The sequence below is a fragment of the Heterocephalus glaber genome, unplaced genomic scaffold (genome assembly GCF_053883595.1).
Source record: "Heterocephalus glaber isolate CG9 unplaced genomic scaffold, H.glaber_assembly_v1.0 deba00001608, whole genome shotgun sequence".
NCBI classification, from domain to species: domain Eukaryota; kingdom Metazoa; phylum Chordata; class Mammalia; order Rodentia; family Bathyergidae; genus Heterocephalus; species Heterocephalus glaber.
In genome coordinates this window covers 17,510,934-17,530,664 of record NW_028258379.1, presented here as the reverse complement: position 1 = coordinate 17,530,664, position 19,731 = coordinate 17,510,934, and the positions used below count along the sequence as shown (strand labels likewise).

The window sequence follows — 19,731 nt, the reverse complement described above, 5'->3', positions numbered from 1 at the left end:
CCTGTATGGGCTGGGGGGATGTTACTCAATCAGAATCAGATGTTCTCTACAGGTTGATTCTTCACCAGGTTACCCAAGGATAGAAGTCATTTGTGTTGGCAACGTCACGCTCACCAGAGTTCCTGAGTTCTTGTCACAAACCTTTGCTGTGGGTGTTTGGTACTTAGCCCTCAGCACTCCTTGGGTTCCTAATTTTTTATGAGCCTGGTCCTCTGTCCCTCATTTAGTTGCTAAACTGCTACTAACCTTCCAATGAATTCCCACCTGTGTCAGCCAGCCAGTGTGGACTCAATGACTTGAACTATGTGCAACCAAGATCCTATCTGGTAGTGCAGGCGTGCTGCTGTTCCAGCTAAACAGCCTGGTTTCTCTTCTGAGGCAGCGTTTCCCTTTGCTGTATTGGAAGGCTCCTCCTCCTTTAATACACATTCCAAACTATTGTTACTTGGCCTTTTTATTCCTAGGTTCCATCTTTTTGTAATGGACACTGATGGAGTTGTTCCTCCCCTCTCTGGACTGGAGTCACCTTGTGCTGTGGCCATTGTTGATTGGTCCAACTTAGCTATCTCATCCTAAGCTGGGACAATCAAATTTCTCTTTCCTGAAAGTTTAGAAGTTTGATCTAGGGAATGCTAAAGTCACAGGGTGCTAAATGCTAAGCAACAGAAATAGCTTCATGGTAGGGGGAAGGTCTGTAGTAATTTTTTCTGGTTTTGGTTTTTTGAACAGGGTCTTACTACATAGCTCAGACTGGCCTTGAGCTTATGGTAATTGTCCTGCCTCGGCCTCCCAAGTGTAGATTACAGATGTGCACCACCACATTGAGCTGAAGGTCTGCAATTTTCTGTTGCTTCAGTCCTAACAATTCTCTAACTTCAGGAAAGTTCCAATAAATTTACTTTTCATAAATTTTCTTATATTGGCCTATGTTATCTATAACCAAAACATTAATTAACATAGTCTCCTTGTAGACTCCTTAGAAATAGGGCTAGAATTTCATTCATTCACCCATTTATTCATCCATCAAATATTTACTGAGCATTTGCTATGTGCCAGGCATATCCTAGGTGTTGGGAACGCAAAGATGGATTAGATAATCCCCTGAACCCTAGGAGCTTGCTCTCTCATTGAAGGTATAAATGTATTCAATTATTCATTCATTCAATATATAATTTTGAATTTAATAATTGCCAACAGTCATTAAATATGTAACAAGCCTGGTTACTAAATGCTTTCTTGTCCTATTTTACAGATGAAGGAATTGAGTCACAGAGAAGTTAAGACAGCTTTGGCCAAGTCACAAGTTTTGTAAGTGCTGGAACTGGGCCTTCAATCATGGTATACTTGACAGTAAACCTCTTGCACTAAGCACTCCCCTGTCAAAGAATTCCAAAGCAATGTGTCACATACACAAATACATATAAAGTTCACAGAGGAGAAAGTGACTAATTGTGTAGGGAGGCTGAAGTTCAAGAAAGACTTGTAGTTGAAGTAATGTGAGCAATCTTGAAGAAAGGAGTTGGGGGCCAGGGATTTAGCTCAGTGGTGCTGCTGCCTGCCTGGCAAGCACAAGGTCCCCAGTTCGATCCCTGGTACCAAAAAAAAAAAAAAAAAAAAAAAAAAATGAAAGGAGAGTTGTAGTCCTGATACCTAAACATAGAACTTTGCATATGAACTCTGTAAAATCATGAAGAGGAAGCAGTTTAAACATCTGGGAGAGGCTATCTCCTGTTTATATGGAAACTGGGGTGTTTCCTACTGCCTACTGAGGCATCCTTTTTGTGACTTAGCAATGGTATATGAAGCTGATCATTTGAATATTATATCATTGATGCTCATAATAGCCTTACGAGGTAAGTAGTTCAGTATTAATTTCATAAGAAATGAGGAAACCAGGGCTGAGTTTGCATGAATCATTCAGGACAAAAGCTGAGTAAGTGGCAGAACAAGATAAGGAGCCAGTATCTTGACCACAGAAGGAAGGAACTGGCTAACTGGATTCTAGCCAGGCATCTTTGCTCTTCCCAGGATCCAGTTCAGGCTTTGCAATTTCCAGCCCCTGCACCAATTCTGCAGGTTCCCTCCCTCCCTTCTCAGTTTCAGCTAAATCCTGCTCCTCCAAGACCCAGCTCATTCCACAGCTTCCAAGCTTCTCTACATTCATTCAACCATCTTTTATTAAATTCCTTAGCTCTACTGCCAACCAGATTCCTGTCTGAAAAGTTCCCATATGGAAATTTAAATTGAAACTGTCACCCAGCCTCTCACATCTCATCTGTTGCCTAATCTCTCCAGCCTTGGGTTGCCCTTTTATTGATTGCTTTTATATATGTTTATATCTTGTCTCTCCATGTAAGCTCCATGGAACACAAGCTTCTCTTTTAGCCTCATCCATAGATTTATGTTCATCTGGGGATCATGTTTGTTGACTCAAAGAGGATATATGAGCTGGGTGTGGTGGTACATGGCTGTAATCCCATCACTCTGGAAGGCTGAGGCAAGAGGATCACAAACTCCAGCCCAGCCTGCACAAATTAGCAAGACTCTGTCTCAAAATAAAAAATAAAAAGGGCTAGAGCTGTAGCTCAGTGCAGAGGACCTAGGTTCAACCTCCAGTACTGCCCTCTTCCCCTCAAAGGGATCTGTGCCCTCCCAACCTGCTGCTAGATTGCTCAGCTCCTGAATCGGGCAATACTGATGCCTAGTCAATATGTTTTAAAGTTCCGGGGGGTAGGGGAAAATGCAGCCACTCTCATAGGCACATTCAGCAATTAATAATAACCAACATTTAATGAATGCTTACTAATTGCTATGTAGGTCCTATGCAAAGTACATTAGATCCTCATGACAGCTATTATTATTCCCATGGATCAGAGGAAGAGACATAAAAGTCACTCAGCTAGTAAGGGTACAGCTAGGATTTAAACCCAGACTGACTCGCGTTCATACTCATAACTATGACACTAAATTCTTTATAGGTAACGGAAAGTCTCTTGCTGTAATGTAGATCAATTTTCTTTCTTTCTAAATACTCTGGGAAAATAGTACTAAAAGGCTAAGAGAATAACATTTATTATGTTCCTAATCTGGGTCAAGTATTCTGATAGTTGCTTAACCAATATCATTATTGCAGTGAGTCTATGAAGCAGAAGTATTGACTCCATTTAGCAAAATTTGTTTCCCCAAGTGGTTAAATACTTATTTTTAACTTCCATTTATTAGTAGAATTGGAACTAGACTGGTTTCTTGACTTTCTCGGAAAGACTTCAAAGGAGATTGTATGGAAAACTCTGACAGGGACAAAAGTGAAGGGCACAAGAAGAGGCGTCTGAGTATTTAGGAAATGGGTTAGGCTGGAGGGTAGCTCGGTTATAGGGAGCACGAGTGGCATGCTCGAGTCCCTGGGTTCAATCACCCAAGCAGCAGCAGCAGCAGCAAAAACAAAGTGTTAATGTGTGATGCATACTGAAGAATGGTGAGTCCAAAAAACGGCTATGCTAGTAACACTCACAGAGGATTTTGCTAATGAAATAAAGGAGCTGCCTGTGTTGGGCTTGGATTCAACCTAGGAACTTACCGGTAGGCAAGGTTAATGGACACCCTCTATCCAGGAGAACCGGGTTGGAGAACCACGGAACTCGCTCTAGATACTTAGGTTCGGCTCGTTTCTTTTTTCACTCTGTAATTGGCTACTTCTTCCTGGACTTCTAAGTCTGCACCAGTAAGCAGCTAATCCATGCGCGACCTAGCTCAGGTCTCCAATCAGGCGCCAGACCCACAAGTCGCGCCAGGGAAGCCCCTTCTATATCGGCGAGCCGCTCTACTGTGGTTCATGATTGGCCAGGCAGCATCAGGGGCCCGCCTTTTCCTCCCCCGGATTGGCCACTTGCTCTCGGACCCGCCCCCTCCCTGCCGGGCCCCGCCCGGGGTTCCCCTCAGCCTCCGGACCTTGGGCGAGATGCATCCTCTCAGGGTGGGCCCCGCCCCCATGTGACTGCCTGACCAGGAATTGGCGGCAGCGCTGCAACCATTTCCGGTTTCGAGGAAGTGGGTGCGGTGCGGAGCGGGATCGGAGTGGAATCGGAGTGCCGCCACCGCCGCCGCTTCTCCTTCCAGAGGCTTCCTTGCGCCTAGTGCTGCTGGACGATGCGGCCCGGGCCTGCAGGCTGCTCCTGCCGCCGCCCCATGCGGGCGAACGGCTTCGTGGCGAACGGGGAATTGCGGAACGGGTACGTGAGGAGCGGCGCAGCTCTCACCGCCGCCGCCGGCCAGGTACGACGACGGGACCGAGCAGCCGCGCCGGGATGGGGGAGGTGGGCCGGACCCCGCGAGCTGGGGCCAGGCCGGGCCGGGGCGGAGCTGCGGTGACCGGGTGCTGGCGGCGGGGTGTGGGCGCTGAGCGCCCGGGGTCAGAGTCTCCAGGGCGGCGCGGGGCTCCCCTCCGCGCGCCCCTAGGCCGTCTCCCCTCGTCCGGGAGGCGTGTTCTCTGCTTCGAGCCCGGGGTTCTGTCTTCTGCCTGCTCTCGCCAGAAGTGCGGGCCGCCCTCTGGGAAGCAATTGATGACCTCTCGGACCGCAGCAGGCGCCACCCAGGAGCTCCTGGTTTCCCTCCCGAGGGTTCCTCCTCGAACCTTCGAGGTAGTTGCTATCTCTTAAACTGCAGCGGTTCAAGGAAAACCACCCTTGGGGTCCTTGAGAAGCTAAGAAAGTAAAGAGATGGTGCCAGGTGGAAACACACCTAGTCTCTTCCTGCCACCTTCTGGACTCCCTCCCCAAGCAAGACCTTGTACCGTCGATCCGGCAGTGGAGCCGGCTGGTGCTTCAAAAGAAAGCATTATTGGGCCGGGGATTTAGCTCAGTGGTTTCACTGCCTGCTGCACAAGCGCAAGGACCCGAGTTCAGAAAGAAAGCATTATTCCCTTGCTGTGCTCGCGGTGAAATCCTCCCAGCACCCTGCCGCCCCCCCCCCCCAAAAGTAGATGGTTCCTTTGAGCAGGAGTGCTGTCACACGGGATTGTTTAACTTGTGTTGAGTTCCTATACCAGTTGACCAAGACTGAATCATCAGCCAAGTTTAGGCAGTTCTAAAGTATTTCAATAGTTCTGATTGAAGATACACTTATTATCAACTTTTCAAATCTCTGGATTGGCTGTGCGTTTTAAAAGATAAGCTGCTTAAAAAATGCGAGATCAATGTTGCTGGAAGAGACTGTGTGATAATTGACTTTAATACTTCTAAGTCTTGTTCAGATATTAAGGAAAACCTTTTTTTTTTAAACTGCCTGTTCTCTTTAGTAGGAGTGTAACCGTTACAGTTTGATAAAACGGTGATTTTTTTGTTGTTGTTAGTACGGTGGATTGAACTCTGTCACAGAGCTACATCCCCAGACCTGTTGAGTTAGGGTCTTGCTAAATTGCCCAGGCAAGTACTTACACTTACAGTCCTCCTGCCCCAGGCTCCCTAAGGGCTGGGATTGCAGGCACCACCAACCTTGCCCAGAGCAATGATCATAAGTTGACTTTAATATAGGTATCTGGCAACCTCCTCTCCACACCAGTAACTTTGATGGATACGCCTGCTAGTTTGATAAGAAACACAAAGTAAAACATTTCTCCAGGTCACAGTGAGGTATTAGACTATGAGAGTTGTTACATGAGTCTTCATCTCCCCTCAATGTATAAGATTATACAAATAAGGCAAACAATTGCATAGATTCTCAAAAGCTTAGTTTTCACTTTTTAAGACGTAATTGTGAGAGAGGACATATAATAATCAGCTCGTTATAAATGGGGGAAATCTTGTTTTCCTAGCAATGTAAATGGCTAGTAAGATAAAATTGTGGTATAGAATATAACAGGGAAATTTAATGATTATAGGTAAATGAGTAAAGTATGGTTTTTAGATGGAAAAAGGAAGTCAAGAGAAAGCTGGTCACATGTTAGAGATGCTTTGTGTTTGAGTGTATTTTTCAGTCAGTAGGATTTATATTCTGATTAAGTAGTAAATCAAGTTCCTCCTATAGTCCGTCAGTTTAGCAGTTGTAGGTATGCTGTTTCTTCAGAGCTTGCCAACTAATAAGATGAGAAAATGTCGTATTATTAAAATAAAATTTAAAAATCTGTGACTATAATATCTGGCTGATTTTTTGGAGCATAATTTGGTGAACAATTTCAGGGCACATGGGTGGCATTTGACAGAATGGTCTAGTGGAATGCTGTAAGGCATCTCTTCTTGAAAGTGGTTTTTCAGTAGGCTTTTTAAAACAAAGACTTCAGATTGTAGGTCTGGACATTCATATAGAGGAACATTGAGTTTTGGTTTTGTTTTTTCCTCATGCAAAAGAGAGATTTTGGTAACTTAATGACAGCAAGAGTATCTTTTTAAAAAGTTGTTTTGTTAAAAGAGATGTGCCAGTGCTTCAATCTCTACCACTCCTTTCCTCACAGGGGTGGGGAGTGTTGCCAATTATGCCTCAGAATACACACAAGGTGTTAGGCATGCAGCTGTGTGTCCCACTTTTATTAAAACACAGAGTGTACATGGTCGAGATGTAGATTCATTTCTCACATATTTCAGCCTCAGTCTCAATATACAGGAGAGAAGTTAGAATTTATAAGGTTCTCACACACTTTCCAGAGTGTTTCTGAGTTTAAAGCGTTGAATGCATGTACTAAAAGAGCAATTCTTGGATTCGAGTTGATGAAATAGATGTTTTGGTAGAAAGAAGTTAAGTCATAGACTGTTCAGTAGTTAGTTGCAGTAGACTCCTTTCACAAGAGTAGCAGTTGAACAAGGAAGTAGTGTTTTTGCTGTCTACCATTCAGATGAGTGGAAGCAGGGTAGCTTGTCTTTGAGGTAAAGGGTGACAATTAGCCTTAGACAACTTTGGCAGAGTTAGAATTGAAAAGAACCTTTAGGGGCTTCTGACTTTGTAGGACTTTATTAAAACCAATCTTGACAGAGGAATTTGTCCTCTTTGTAAAGACTTTCAGAGGTGGGGCTGGGGATTTAGCCCAGTGGTTTCGCCACTGCTGTGCAAGTGCAAGGACTCGAATTCGATCCCCGGTACCAAAAAAAAAAAAAAAAGACTTTCAGAGGTTTTGCAGGAAGTTTTTCAACAGTGAGTTGCATTATTCAGAAATTTTAATTATCAAGAATTTCTTTCTGTATTTAATATTTGATTTTTTAAAATGACACATTTTGACTGTACACAAAATAAAATAGTTTGCCTGTTTCTGAAGATCTCCCATTTTGTTATATATTTAAGACAATTTCAAGCCTTTCTTTCCCTTGCAAGCAATTTTAATGAGATATTAGAAAAGGGTCTTCTAGATGCCAAAATAAGCAGAACCTGTCTCAAGGTGGCATTAGAGCATAAGTTAGGTTAAATAAGAAGAGAGAGTAGAATAAAATGTTAATTGCACTTAAAAGGGGGCAAATGAATAAGGAAGGGTAGTTTGCTAAATAGATACTAGCTTTTGTTTCCAATGAAGGGAACAGTAACTGGGGATTTAATATGGTAGCTGGGGGAAAGGAGAAGTTTGTTTATGAGACAGGAATAGGAGGAGTATCCAGAATGACCACTGTATACCACTTCAGGTTTGACAGGGCTTGATGAGACATCTTGAATGCCTCAAGGCTTTGCAGAAATAATGTTGCAACTACAGTGCTTTCAAGTTTTTGGATAAGATTTTTGTTTCAGATGCCTTTGCTAGAAAGAACATTTGATTTTTATTAGCTAGATCTGAAAAATTCCAATCATTTGTCTTACTCAGGAATTCTCTTTAATAAGAATTTTTGGGAAATATATAAATAACACTGTTCTTAGAATAGTATTTTAAAACTTGGATGTTCAGGGAGGGCAGACTTTTTAGGGTGGGCCCAAGTGCCCTAGAAGCTTGTCATGCCCTGGGCAAGAGATCTAATTGGTTGATTCAATTGGATTCAGTTTTTGAAAGAAAGAAGTAGTGTTTATTGGTAGAATAGGCAATCGAGAGGGATGGGTAGAGGCCCTGTTTGCATGCTGAGTGGGTGTGCCTTGCTTGATTAAATAAATGGTTTGAGGTTTTAAAAGTCAGTTGCCTTCTGAACAGTGTCTAAGGCTTCTATAATAACAATTGCAACTCGTGATGATTAGGAAAATCCTTTGCTCTTGGTCCACTTCATCTCAGAAAATTAAGTTTCTGTCTTTAAGACTATTTTTGAAATTATTATGAAGTTTGAAGCAGCTATTTTTCCCTTTATTTCCAAATAATTTTTACCTCTGACTATAAAAGTAATACATATTTACTGTAGGGTCTTAAAACATTGGGATAATCCTTGTGCTAGGTAGGGGTTCATTTAAAAAAATTATTTCTTAACTGATACATAAAAATATAAAAACTACATATTAATGGAGTACCATGTAATGTTTAAATCAGGCTAAACATATCTGTCTCCTCCAACGTTTATAATTTCTTTGTGGTGAAAACTGTCAAAATCCTTTCTTCTAGCTGTTTGAAATATACAGTAATTATTGTTATCTGTAGTCACCCTCCTGTTCAGTAGCACACCAGAACTTCTTACTCCTAGTTTAACTGTAATTTAGCACCCATTGATAAACCTTTCTCTATTGCATCTAGTAACCACCATTTTACTCAACTTCTGAAATGAGATCAACTTTTTTAGATTTCACATATAAATGAGATCATGTGGTACTTATCTTTCTGTGCCTGCCTTAATTTCATTTAACATAGTGATTCATGTGTTTGCAAATGACAGGATTTCATTCGTTTTTATGACTGCATAATCTATTGTATATATGTAGCACGGGGATTCATTTTTTAGTGTGGTCTTTGTAAATTAGTCTGCTTGCTTGCTTTCTTTTTTGTTTTTGTTTTTTGGGGGTTTTTTGAGACAGAGTCTCACTCTGTAGTTCAGGGTGGCCTTGAACTCACTATGTAGTTTAGGCTGGCTTTGAACTCATGGAACTCCTGCCTCAGCCTCCCAAGTGCTGGGATTACAGGCCAGTGCCACCACTCCCAGCTGATAATTTTTGAGTACAGGGAGATAACACAGTTGTACTGAGATTATGGGTATGATCCAGCCTTACTTCAAATATACACATAGAAATTAGTAAGCTCCTAAAGCAAACATTTGATATTTTACTACTTACATTATGCTTAGTATGTAATAGGAACTCAGGAGATGTTAAAGGAATGAGTGGTAGTTGAAACCAAGGGAGTTGGCAAAGTAGACAGAAAAGTGTTAAGCTAAAGAGTAGGTACCAAGGGCCGGGTATTTAGCTCAGTGGTTTCGCCACCTGCTGCACAAGCACAAGGACCCGAGTTCGATCCCCGGTACCAAAAAAAAAAAAAAAATAGTAGGTACCAAGGATGTAATAGTAGATGTAATCATAATGTTCTTGGGAGAAAGCACAGGCAAACACAAGTTATTGAAGCACATTGATTGTAAAAGAACATAATTGGGAGGAAGTAGTGTAGGGAAGTTGAGGCTATTTCATTAGGAAAGATAAATAATGTCTTCAGGCAAGTGTGAGAAACCAAGAACAGTAATGAGGTACCATATGCTGAATACCTACTCTGTGCCAGGCTCTCTCCTAGCTTCTTTATCTAATTTTTTTTTGGTGGGGGGGTACCTTGTGCTTGAGAGGCAGGTTCTTTATCTAATCTTCACTAGAGCCTTGCTAAGTGAATAATATCTCCATTGTACTAATAAGAAGACTGAAGTCCAGACCACTTAAATAACTGGCCTAGGGGCAGCAGTTACTGAGTTGTAAGAGCCTGGGGTGTACTCAGGTTTGTCTAACTCTACTATGCGATTCCCTTTGCAGTACAGTAGTTTTTGGTAACTTTTGAGAGTTGAAATTAGGCAGTAGGAGGTGAGGCGTGGTACACGCCTGTAATCCCAGCACTCTGCGAAGCTGAGGCAGGAGGATCAAAAGTTCAAGCCCAATCTGGGCAGCTTAGTGTGTTAGTGAGACCCTGTCTGAAAAAAACAAAACAAAAAAGCCTGGGGATGTGGTTCAGTGCAAAGGTCCTGGGTTCAATCACCTGCTCTTCCAGTAGATAAGTAGGTAGATAGATACATAGGGTGACAATAGGCTTTATCTCTTGAGAGTTGGTTACAGAGGCTGGCCTTTTCATGGAATTTTACTGAAATGTTCTAGCCTCTCCCTACTGCATACCACACATACTAGAGAATTGTTTGGAGCTTTGTACAAATCACACTCTAAATGTGTGTTTCCAGAAATGATCCACCACTTCCAGCAGGGACATTTTAAAGAGTAAGGAGTCCACATATTTTCTTGCCATCAGGAAAAATTCCTAAATTTTGGTCAATAAGTGTCTCATGTAAAATGGACTGGAAAGTGCTTCCAAAGCTAACTCTAAAGACACTTATAGTCTGACGTGACAGTTTCCCTATTCAGAACCCCTAAATGAAGGCCTTCCAGTATGCATGGACAGGAGCAGGCAGATGAGTAGCATCCTGTGCACACTGGGCACTGATGCCTGCAGGGAAGTAACTGCCCTCACCTGCCTCCCACACTACCTGCAGCACTTTCCATGTCATAAGTGTCAGGGTGTGACCCAGAGATGTCAGAGTTCAAGGGCGGCTCTGCCACAAGTGTTGCTTTGCTGAGCTTTTTGGGCCTCTGACACGCCCTGAGCCTGTAATGCCATCCCCTCCACTCTATTCTACCTGTGCAGGTGAAGCTGGGTTTGCGTCTACTATATTCCCCTTTTCTGGGACTACTGGCTGGTGTGCCAAGTGGGCTTCTGGTGGTCATAGTTGTGCTTTGTTACTGCATTTCTTAGCTATATCTGACTGACCCTGTCATAGACACATTTGTGAAATGGACCCCAAGAAGCCTCTCTTTGGGGATTTAAGGTCTTAATGGATGTGAGACTAGAGGGCAGTGTGCTGCCGACACCCAGAAGAAAAGGTTCATAAACTCCTACCACTGAGGTTCCAGGAACTTGCTACTTCCAACCTTTTTGAGACCCCCCCCCCTTGCTCATCAATTCTCCCTCCTCCCTTTTTGCATGCCTATCATCTTTTCAATATATCATCTTTTTTTTTTTTTTTGGTACCGGGGATCAAACTTGGGACCTTGTGCTTGCGAGGTAGGTCAGTATATCATCTTTTTGCTTAGTTTAGCCGTCTTTTCTATTCACAACTAAAAATGCTAGCAGATACAGATTCTATATTAAAATCTTTTTGAATTTCCTTTTTTAACACTATCATTGGGTATTGACTATGTTGGCATAGCCTGTAAACTCTTAGGGCTTCAAGACATTTTTTAAAAAATGTTTTCCAACTTTATCAATTTTGTTCATTTAGAATACTGCTTACTCTTTTATCTAAGGTAAGGATCACCTTGTTCAAAATTATAAATAGATATTTCACTATTTTGAAGGAGACATCAGAGTTTAATTTCCTGCTATAACTAATGTTTAGCCAAGTTCTTGTTAATTCACATGAAGTTAGGTGTTCTCAAAAAAAAAAAAAACTGAAGATCACAAGTCAGAATTCAGTATCTGTCACTAAGAATGTCAGACTACAATGAACAAGATCATAACCGCTAAACAGTGCAAAGTCTTTTATGAGAAGAAAAATCATAAAGAGGAAGTAATCAGTTATTTAATACAAGGTTTGAGAAAAGTTGATTATTTAGGGAAAATATTTAGAGCTTTCTTCGTACCATTTTATGGCAGTGGTCACTGCAGTGGACAAAGTCCACCAAAGCCTTCACCCCAGCCTAGCCCAAGTGGAAGAGCTCACTCCTCACTATATCTGCCTAGGAAAACAGAAGGTGCAAACAACATTGGCTTCAGTTTCTGAAGGTCTTTTGTAGACAGTGTCTGGCAATCATTCAGAAACTTCTGTTTTCTTAAGAGGGAGGAACTGTGAGTGAAAGACGGGAGAGAGTGGCATAGTATACAGTAGTCTATGGATTGACCTTATTACTTTGGCACTGATAGCCTTGGAAAATCTCTCGCAACTTGACTTTCCCTTGCTTTAATATACTCAGACTTAAAGATTTCTCATGTTTAATTTTTTAATGTTTTCACAACCGCAAAGATTTTCAGACATCAAAGCTTCTCCTTGGAATTCATGGCACTATTTCATGGAGAAACTAAAAATCATTATAATTATTTCCTGTTTTTGAAAAAATCCTTCAAATATTTAATTTTTATATTTCAAGAACTGCATCCTGTATTTGATGATACTAGTATGAGATAATTCTTGTGGGGCCTGGTGGTTTACATCTGTAATCCCAGAAGGCAGGAGATTGTGAGGAGTTGGAGATCACTGTGGGCTGTATGACGTAAACACACACAGAGAGATAATTCTTGTCTTAAAATAAATGGATAGAAATAATAACATGATTTTTTTTCCTACCAGAGATCAAACTCAGGACCTTGCACTTGCAAGGCAGGCATGGTGCCACTGAGCCAAATCCCCAGCCCCAATAACATGATTTTTGAGACAAAAGGGAATAAGGAAACCTTTTGGGGGGGTAGAGGTTGAGAAAAAGTTCAGGCTGTCCTTGAACTCAGTATGTAGTGCAGGCTGGCCTTGAACTCACGGTGATCCTCCTGCCTCAGCCTCCAGAGTGCTGGACTTACAGGGTGTGTTCTACACCCAGCTAGAAAACTATTTTAGTAAGTACTGTCTGAAGGGGTGTACAGTATATGCAAGATGAAAAATGTACACAAAGCCATAAGCATTTCTTTTACAAGTGATTCCCAAGGTTTCCTTCTTTATTTTCACTTGACTAAATGACAAAATCAAGGAAAGTAAATTAAACAATTTGTCTAGTTACAAAAAGTTAATATCAAAGTTGGGATTAGATTTCAATTTTTTACATTTTTCATTTATTGTCATTGCTTAGACATTCTTAAGATTTCGTTTGAATCAAAATTTTCTTTAGTTATTTCAGAGATGTTTCAACTTAATCTGGTTGTTTAAAAATCATCAGTAGCCTAATATTAGAATTTACTTTGTACTCATATTTCATGCTCATTTTTACTGTTCATATAATTAGCTCTTTTTGCTATTCATATTATTAGATATACTTGGATTGAAATAAATGGTTATATGAGTTTCCTTTGCTTAAGAAAATGTCTTCTGCTATGATATCTGTTTCTAGGAAATGAGGTTTAACACCAATTAATTTAGCTGTGCTGGAAATAACCTGCTTCTTTGTCTGCATAAAAGCAAGTATTATGAAAAAGGCAATCAAACTATTACCCTGCATCCACCACAAGGGTCTCAGCATATAAGTCTATGATAATCTAACTGGTGATAACAGCCTGCTTTCTCACTTGTTGGCATTTCAAAAATCAGTGTGAGAGGGCCAACCGAGGATGTAGCTCAGTGGTGCAACACCTACCTGGCAAGCTTGAGACCGTGAGTTACATTCCTGGTACCAAAAAAAAAAAAAAAAAAAAAGAATCAATGTGAGAAAGAAGGGCATGGCAACAAATAAGTGCTTATAGGTTTCCTCTTCCTTTGTAGCACCAGCCTGGATGTCACTGCTTAAATCCTTGGTAAGACAGTGGGGAGAAGCTTGCAAAAGTCATTGCTGGCCTTGCTGCTCTTAAACAGAGCTAATGGGAAGGCTGGGAGGTATCCTAGGGTTTGTCTATCATTTCCAGACCATCAGGGCCTGTGATGGTCTCTTCCTGTTCTCTCAAGCTGTCACCTTCAACTCCCAAGGACATTCAGTAAGCTCTTACTATTTTTTAACCACCTTGAAACACTAAAAATTAGACTCTGTTGGTTTGATGATATATGTACCGTCACCATCCATTTCTTGTGTATGATTTTAGGGAGCTAGTTTTTATCAGCCAACAGGTTCATATAAACTACCATACTTTAACACAAAACATAGAGTTAAAAAATATACTAAAACAATTAACTTATGGCTTTCAATTTTTTCCATTAAAGAAAATACTGAAGTTAATTTATCATTTGTTCTGGTAATCCTTACTGAGCTAGGCATGATCTGAGGACCAGAGAAATGTAGCATGTTATATTCTAGTGAGAGAGACAGGCAATTATAAGCAAATAGATACAGAGTATCATGTCAGACAGTTACAAGTGCTACAATCAGAAAAGAAAAAATTAGGAACCAGAAGTGGGAACATATGCCTGTAACTTGGGAGTCTGAGGCAGAAAGATGACTTGAAGTCATAAGCTAGAGATCAGCCAGGGCAATATAGTGAGACCTTGTCTCAAATAATAACAAAAACAAAAAATTACAGAAAGAGTATTTTAGAGGGTGGTTAGGGACAGCCTCTGAAGGAAGTATGGTATGAGCAGAGACTGACATGGAATAGGAAAGAGAATGAAGGAAACCAAATGTCAAGCCTAAGGTAACTAAGGGCAAAAGCTCCGAGAGTTTGGTTGAGTGGAGTGTAGTGACCTGGCAGGATGTAAAGTCAGAAATGTATGGGAGGAGTCAGAGCACATGAGGCCTTTTAAGTCCAGCCTGTAGAAACCTTGTGTTGTGCTAGGAAGCCCTGCAGAGTAGTATCATGATCTGACTTATGTTTAAGTAGTTCTCCGATCTTTTTAAGAAGTCTGCCATACAGTTTGTAATAGCTAAAACTTGGGAACCCCAATTGCCCATCAACTGGGGACTGGATAAAGAAGATGTGGTTTGTTTTTTTTTATAAAATGGAGTACTACTCAGCCATAAAGAACGAGAAACTAGAGACATTTATAGCTAAGTGGATGCACATTGAGGCCATATTCTTAAGTGAAATAAATAGGACACACGTATAAATACCAGATCGTTTTCTCTGGTGTGAAAAAGTAAAAGTAAATAAAGATCAAAATGTATAATTGATATTGTGAAATAGGAAGAAAAGGTCTAAAGGAGTAGGGGAAGTGGGAGGGATAGGGGAAAGGAAAGAAGGGAAAAGAAAAAATATGAGAAAAGGAAAAAAATGTGGAAACAAAATCTTTGTAAATAGGGAGGGGTGGAGGTGGTGAAGGGAGGACAGGGGAATGGGAAAAAAATAAGAACCAAGATACACCATGTACAGGTACAAGCACCCAATGATAAATGTAACTGTATTGTATACCTAAAAAGTATCAATAAACTTGATGGAAAAAAAAAAGTCTGCCATGAGGAAATTCTAATTTTCTACTTCCCCAGAGGAATAAACTCTAGATTTGTTATTTTCAGGCATTTAAAAAAATACTTTTATTATGTAAACACATAGTCACAAACAGTGTAGTATTGTCCTGCATACATTTGGACTTACTCCTTATGTTATTCTTTTCACTTTCTTGATGATGTCCTTTGAGGCATGAAAGTTTTTAATTTCGATGTACTCCAGTGTATCCATTTTTCCTTTACTTGTTTGTATTTTGCCTATCGAAGATCATAAAACTTTACTTTTTTTATGTTTTCATAGTTTTATCTCTTAAATTAGGTTTTTGTTTTATTTTCAGTGCTGGGGATCAAACCCAAGGGTTCGCACATACATGCTAGGCAAGTACTCTACCACTTAGCTACATCCTCAGCCCATTTTGAGTTAATTTTGTAAGGCTTTGGGTCCAAGTTAGTTCTTTTACATTATCCCCATGCCATTTTTTGTAAAAACCATTCTTTCTTCAGTTGTCTTGGTATGCTTGTCAAAACTCAGTCATAAATATCAGGGTTTATTTCTGGACTTTAACTTTTATTCTGTTGACTTATGTCTGTCCTTATGCAGTAGCACACTGTCTTGATTACTGTGGTTTTATAGTAATTTTTGAAATTGGATAGTGGTTACTCTTTGCTCTTTTATCAACCTTAGCTTATACTTTCTGGTGCTTTTCTGGTTTTAGGAAAATCATTTTGTACTCCAGGGTCACAAAGATTTCTCCTATATGCTTCAGTTTTAGGTTTTTTGTTTTTAACATTTAGATATTTAACAACCTAGAATATATGTACAGAATGGTGTCACATAGGGGAGATCTATTTTTTTCTTCCCATGTGGAAAACTACTTGTTTCAGCACCAGTTAATAAAAAGGTATTCCATTTTCCAGTAATTTGAAATGCTACCACTATTATCTATCATATTCCATATTCACAGTGTACTTTTCCGAGGTTTCTGTTCTTTTCCCTCTTTGATGTTTGATCAAAATCACATGCCCAAATTACTATAGGTCTGTAGTCAGTCTTATTAATAAAGGTGATTCCTCCACCCATTCTTCTTGAACTTTTGCTTTCCTTCATGAATTTTACAGTTTGTTAACAAGGAAAGGATGAGAAAATGAGAGGGAGGGAGGAAGGGAGGGATTAGACACAAACACTTGGAGGTAGAATTTTACTATAATTGCATTGTCTTTTAAGATCATTTTGAGCAAACCAACATCTTTGCCACATTCTCATCATTGCATTTTGGAAACCCGAGACAATTCTGTGTAACAATATGTTGTTTGAGATAGTTGTTTGATTCATTTAAAGATGAGATTTAAAACAGTTAAGCTGTGACCATTGCACTGTAGAAATCAGCAGACCTTTAAAAATATATTTAAATTGGCTGGGGATTTAGATCAGTGGTTCCGCCACCTGCCCTGCAAGCGCAAGGACCTGAGTTCGATCCCCGGTACCAAAAAATAATAATTTGAGGAAGATTTAAATATATATATATTTTTTGTACCGGGGATCGAACTCGGGTCCTTGCGCTTGCAGGGCAGGCGGCGCGCGGAACCACTGAGCTAAATCCCCGGCCCTATTTATTTATTTTACAGAGAAAAGGTTTATTTTGGCTCAGAGTTTTGGATGTCCCAGACATGATCAGTTGTTTTGGGTCTGTGGTGAAGCAGCACATCGTGGTAGAACTGCGTGGTGGAACAAACCCCTCACCTTTTGGCTGGGAAGCAAAAGAAGAAAAAATGAAGGGACTACAATCCCCTTTAAGGGCACACCTCCAGTGACCTAGAGATCACTAAAGACTGTACCATTTCCCAGTAACACCACAGTGGGGATCAGGCCATCAACACATGGACGTTGGGGATAGTCCAGGTTCAAACTGGAAAATTCTGTCCCCAAACCCCAGAGTTCTCTGCCTACCTCGCAGTGCAAAGTGCATTCTGTCCATTCCCAGTAGTCTTCAAATTCCCATCAAACTCGGGTCCTTGTGCTTGTGAGGCAGGCGATGGAACTACTGAGCTAAATCCCTGGCCCCAGTCTTCAAATTCTTAACAGTCTAAGTTCAGAAATCTCCAAGACTCAAGGCAAGCTCAGCTGTGATTGCCTGTAAAAATCAGAAAGAAATTTGTATACTTCCAAAATGGTAGGACTGGCATATGATCCTATTATGATCCAGGTTATATGATCCTATTCCAAAAGAAGAGAACAGGAAAACAGCAAAGTGGATGGGATGAAAGCAAGACCAAACATTAAATCCTACCATTCCTGTCTGGCATTAGGCCACATGGTGGTGGGATGTAGGCTTCGAGGGCATGAATAGCCCTCCTGCTACAGCTTTGCTGGTTGCACCCCATACAGCCACTCTTTTGAGTGGTTTTGTATGCTGCCTGTAGCTTCCCTCCACAGCTCTTCCATGTAGTTGGCATCTATCTGGACTTTATACTGTAGCTTCAGACCTCAACACATATACCTGCCAGGGGCTTACAGGGACTCTGACTCTACAACACATTGCCTGGCCTCCCAGGCTTTCGTTTGAAATCTTGGTGGAAGCCTCCATTTCCCTTTAAGTGTTGCAGTCTGCATGCATGCAAAACCAATATCACATGGTTGATGACTCAGCTGTAGTGTTCTCTGAGTACCTTACTAGCTGAACTTAAATTTATTTAATAGAATGATAATTTGATTCCCAGAATCTAATAAGTATATGCTTGTATGTTTGGAGCTATAACCTAATACCTTGGAATTTATTCTTAGAAAATTAAAAGTATGAGGAGATGTACTATGTACCTGCATATTGATAATACTGGAGGTAGGTGTGGTGGTGCATTCCTATAATCCTAGCACTCAGAAGGCCAAGGCAGAAAGATCATGAGTTGAGAGCTAGCCAGTCTCCAAAAAAAAAAAGAATTAAATTCATACTGATAATGTTGGGAAAGTCCTAAATGTTATGAGTGTTGATTCATTATATATTCATGTTATGGAGTCTCCGCACCCTTTTAAAAATATGTTTACATGTTTGTAGTACATAGTGATTACACTCATCATAGGGAGTTGGTACATGTTATGTCTTAATTCTTTTTACATGCCCTTCCCTTCCCGTCCCTACCCTGTCCCTCCATCTTTTGGTCCCTTGCCCATTTGCAAAAGATCTGTCTTTTATTTTGTTCTTTATTTATACTTTGGGTTTCTCATATAAAAGCAATCATGCGATATTTAAGCTTGCTTGTCTGATTTATTTCAATTAATGTTATGGTCTCAAGGTACATCCATTTTCCTACAATTGTCTCAACTTTATCCTTTATAGCAAGCAGAGTAGTACTCCATTGTGTATAAATACCATATTATCTTTTTTTCTTTTTTTTTTTTCCCATCCCAGGGATCAAACTCAGTACCTTGCACTTTTGAGGCAGGCACAGTGCCACTGAGCTAAATCCCTGGCCCTGTTTTTTTTTTTTTTTTTTTTTTTTTTTTTTTTTTGAGACAGGGTCTCGCTGTGTAGTTCAGGCCATCCTTGAGCTCACTATGTAGCCCAGGCTGGCCTTGAACTCCCGGCAGTCATCCTGCCTCAGCCTCCCAAGTGCTGGGATTACAGGCATGCACCACCATGCCAGGCTTGATACCACATTTTCTTTATCCATTCATCTGTTGATGGATATATAGGCCACTTCCAAGATTTAACTATCATGAATTGTGCTGTTAGAAACATGGGTATGCACATATCACTATAATATGATGTCTTTAACTCTTTCAGGAAGATACCTAGAAGGGGAATACCTGGGTCAAGTTGAATTTCTATTTTTTTCAAGTGGAATTTCTATTTTTAGCTTTTTGAGTCTCTATACTGATTTCCATAGTGGTTGTGCTAGTTTACAATCCCACCAACAATGTAGGAGGGCCCCTTTTTCCCTTCAGCCTCACAAGCATTTGTTATTATTTAATTTCTGGATGTTGTCCTTTTTTTCTAGAGTAAGGTAGAATCTTAGTGTTGTTTTAATTTGCATTTCTCTAATTGAACATTTTAAAAATGTATTTATTGGCCATTTGTACTTCATTTGAGAAGTGTTTCTTCATTTCCTTTGGCCCTTTTTCAGTTGGGTCTTTTATTTGGAGGGTGGTATAATTTTTTGAGTTCTGTATATATTCTAGATATTAGTCCTCTGATCCATTTTTCTCTCAATAACTTTTTTTTTTTTTTTTTAGTACCAAGGATCAAACTCAGGTCCTTGCGCTTCCAGGGCAGGCAGCAGAACCCCTGAGCTAAATCTCTGGCTGTTATTGTCTCAATAACTTTTTTTTTTGGTACCGGGGATCAAACTCAAGTCCTTGCGCTTGCGAGGCAGGTGGTGGAACCACTGAGCTAAATCCCTGGCCCCTGATCCATTTTGATTTTAGTTTAGTACATGGTGAGAAATATGGATCTAGATTCAATCTTCTGCATGTATATAGCCAGTTTTTGTACCACCATTTGTTAAAGGCTCTATCTTTCCTCCAGCTTATGTTCTTGTCTTCTTTGTCAAAGATCAGATAGCTGAATGTGCCTGGGATTGTTTCAGCATCCTCTATTCTGTTCC

The 19,731-nt window shown here is 40.5% G+C and overlaps 1 protein-coding gene across 1 annotated transcript in view; it reads left to right on the top strand.

The window, feature by feature from the left end:
* Positions 1–4,023: 4,023 nt before the first annotated feature.
* Sptlc2 (serine palmitoyltransferase long chain base subunit 2) overlaps positions 4,024–19,731 on the top strand; it is a 115,758-nt gene continuing 100,050 nt past the window's right edge. Inside the window, exon 1 of the mRNA XM_004837119.4 lies at positions 4,024–4,272. Coding sequence (XP_004837176.2) covers positions 4,147–4,272 — 126 coding nt within the window. The 5' untranslated portion in view covers positions 4,024–4,146. The remainder of the gene's footprint in view (positions 4,273–19,731) is intronic.